A 3,048-nucleotide genomic window follows, 5' to 3' on the forward strand; every position below is an offset into this window, starting at 1 on the left:
TTTTTTTTTTTTTTTTTTTTCAAAAGCCATTTAAGAAGCTGCAGTTACTTGCTGTCTTCTTCCCCACCCTCACTCCCACCCTCTTTTGGTCCAAGGCTAGTCCTAACCCATGGACCTGTTCCCTGAGGCAGGGATGTTTTGATGCTTAGTGTATTGTATCTCCATGGCTAGGTCAAAGGCAGTGGCAGTACTCCTACTGGTTGGAAGGCAGCTGGCTGTAATGTAAGCTACACAACCCGAGAGCCCACTCAGCAATAACATAAGCATTAACCGCTGACCCAAAGCGTGGTGAAATTTAATCCCACCGTTAGGAAAACATGAACATGAGATCCCCAAGGAAGGAAAGTTCAGATTGGGAACTTGGGGAGGAGGGCTAATCAACTGGTGAGGTAGAGGAAGAAGAGCTGTCCAGCTCTGCAATATTCTCTTTTAACCCTGCATGACCTACATTAACTCTAGCATGAACTTTGCATTCAGCACTTTGGTTTGGATCCATGCCGGAAGCGCTCTACAGTAATGATGAACTTGCCTAGTTTTACAGGTGTACTCATAAGGGTCTGCAGCTGTTTGTTTTTTTTTCCAGGTGCAGATTTTTCTAATCTTTACTTCTGCAGAACAAGGTGCGAAGGCTTACTTTTTCACATGTGGGTACCTAACCACTCACATCCTTGTTTTTAGACAGGTACTGGATGTCTGGGATTGTCAAAGGAACACAGAGAAGCTAGGTGCACAGGTTTCAGTTTAATTTTGTAAAAGATGGCCTGAGCAAGGCTTTTCAGGTTCTAAACTTTTTGCATGCATGTTGTATATCTGATCATCATCATGTGGGAGCTGAGGAAGTTGGTGTGGCCAGGGCTGGACTTTATTACTAATAGTACTTCATTGTTTTTCCCTCAGAACACTCTGACTGTGGAGGATCAATCTGCTTCTGACAGCAGCTTCACGCTAAACCCTGAGGACAGAAGAGAATATCCTGACCACCAGGCAGCACACCGCCCAATCCCCAAACAACGATTCAGGCAGGAAAATGGACACACATCCTTACAGAGAGATGGACCCAGATCGTTCCTTCTGGATCTCCCAAATTTTCCTGACCTATCAAAAGCTGATATTAATGGGCAAAACCCCAACATTCAGGTAGATTCATTAAGAATTCAGTATTTTGCATGCCAGGTAAAGTGATTTGAACTCAACCAAATCCAAATTTTGCTTCTAATTTATTCTAACATGTTGCCGTTACCAGTCTTGAATATGCATTACTCAGGTGCTAAACGGTAACATTGTTTTGACTAGAATCCATCTCTTTGAAAGTTTTCTGTATGCAGTTTGGGCTAAAATAATGGTGGTTACACCACAGCTCTGTACAGGGACAGCGTGAAGACAGAAAAGGCATGCTTTTGTTGGGGCTGATCCTTATCTTATGGGTAAGGAGATCAAAACCACCACCTTCCATTAAGATGGAGCTGATGGCCTTCCCTCTGTGCACCCGCCCCATTTCACCAGCTCTTGCTAAGCACTTCTCACCCCCTTTCAGTTTGCTTTTTCCATGCAAAGAAGTTGGGAGGACTTTTTTGGTTGTGTGCCTCTCTCTACTTAGCTCCAAAGAGAACACAGCTGTTCAGCTTTAAACAATAAGGAAGGAGAACTTGTTCCATAACAAAAGCTGAACAGTTTACTTAATTTGCAGCAATTGATAAGTAAAATAGCCCAATATGTTGTACTTGAATAGTCTTGACATAATGTTCAGCTATTTGACAGTGAATGGTATTCTTCCTGTTTCGTATTTTAAGGGCAACAGCAACTGATGAGTTTCTTTGGCCAGTAATCTGGACATCTTTCAATAAAAGGCCTTTGGACCAAATATAAGCAGGCCTTTTATTGGAGTGCTTTTGAATCTTTAAATCTTATCTTTACAGTATCCCTGAGGTAGGAAAGAGCTGTTATCCTCATTTTTCAGTTTAGGCACAAAGCACAGATTCTCAAAGCTGGTGCCCAGCTCCCATTTACTAAAATAACTGGAAGTTGATTTCAGGATTTGACCCTAAATTGTTTGTACAAGGTGACACAGGGGTGTTTTGTGGTTGAGCTGAAATTTTAAATCCAGGTCTTCCATACCGCAGACTAGTGCTCTAACCTCTGTCCACACTGTCAGAAATGGAAAAAATGCAATAAGACAAACAGCATAAGAAGGCTGCATGGGAATTAACTTTTCCAAAAAATAAAATTATTACTATTACTTGCATTCTGGTTATTTTATGGGTCCCTTTGCTGCATGTTGGTTCCTGCAGATTCTTTTTATGTTTGAATCATAGGCAGTTGAAATGGAAGTGTCAGACTTCTAAAATTGGTGCTGAAATCTGTGGGTCACATCATCTGCTTCCCTTAAGGGTTTTGGAAACCATTTGGTTGGCAGATTACTTGTCAGAACTTCATTGAGGCTGAAAGTATGAATGCTTCTTGCAGCATGTAGAGCAGTGATTCTTGAGCAAGATGTTGTGACGCTCTGGAATGCCTTGAGAACCTTTCAGGAGTGCTGTGTAGAGGTACACCAATACATCGGTACCAATATAAAGAAAATGGACTGTATTGGAAATCAGGCTGATGTGACTGATTTAATTTGGCCAATAAATGCCCATGCATGTGCACAGCCACAGTTCAGCATATAGGCAGTGAGGAGCCCAGTCCAGCAGCTTGGAGAGCTGCATTCAGCTGGTAAGTCAGTTGTAGTGAAAGGGAAGGGGCATGGGGGGTGGGGCCCACAGGACTGAGCCACAGCTTGTCCAGGGGACGAGTCAGCTTGTGCTGCTGCATGCACCCCAGGAGGGCATGGTGGGGGGAAGCATGTACTCCCAGATCTGCATGGGGCAGGGCGGGCTGGGGCTGCGCTGGGCTGTTCCCGGCACATGGGGTTGGGGGGTTGGGCTGGGCTGGGCTGGGCTGGACTTGGGGCAGACAGTGGCAGTGCTGGGAGAAGGGGCTACGAGGGAGCTATGGCAAATATTGGGGTGGCTGCAGCCCCCCTCCTAGTGCCGCTGCCGCCTACCCCAA

General features: G+C 44.7%; 1 protein-coding gene across 1 annotated transcript in view; it reads left to right on the forward strand.

Annotated features, from left to right (window-relative positions):
• Positions 1-3,048, forward strand: part of ISM1 (isthmin 1) — a gene marked incomplete at its 5' end in the record, with an annotated part of 62,478 nt that overhangs the window by 32,534 nt on the left and 26,896 nt on the right. Inside the window, one exon of the mRNA XM_019515887.1 lies at positions 898-1,137. Coding sequence (XP_019371432.1) covers positions 898-1,137 — 240 coding nt within the window. The remainder of the gene's footprint in view (positions 1-897; positions 1,138-3,048) is intronic.

The sequence above is a fragment of the Gavialis gangeticus genome, unplaced genomic scaffold (genome assembly GCF_001723915.1).
Source record: "Gavialis gangeticus isolate Ggan-Ray unplaced genomic scaffold, GavGan_comp1, whole genome shotgun sequence".
NCBI classification, from domain to species: domain Eukaryota; kingdom Metazoa; phylum Chordata; order Crocodylia; family Gavialidae; genus Gavialis; species Gavialis gangeticus.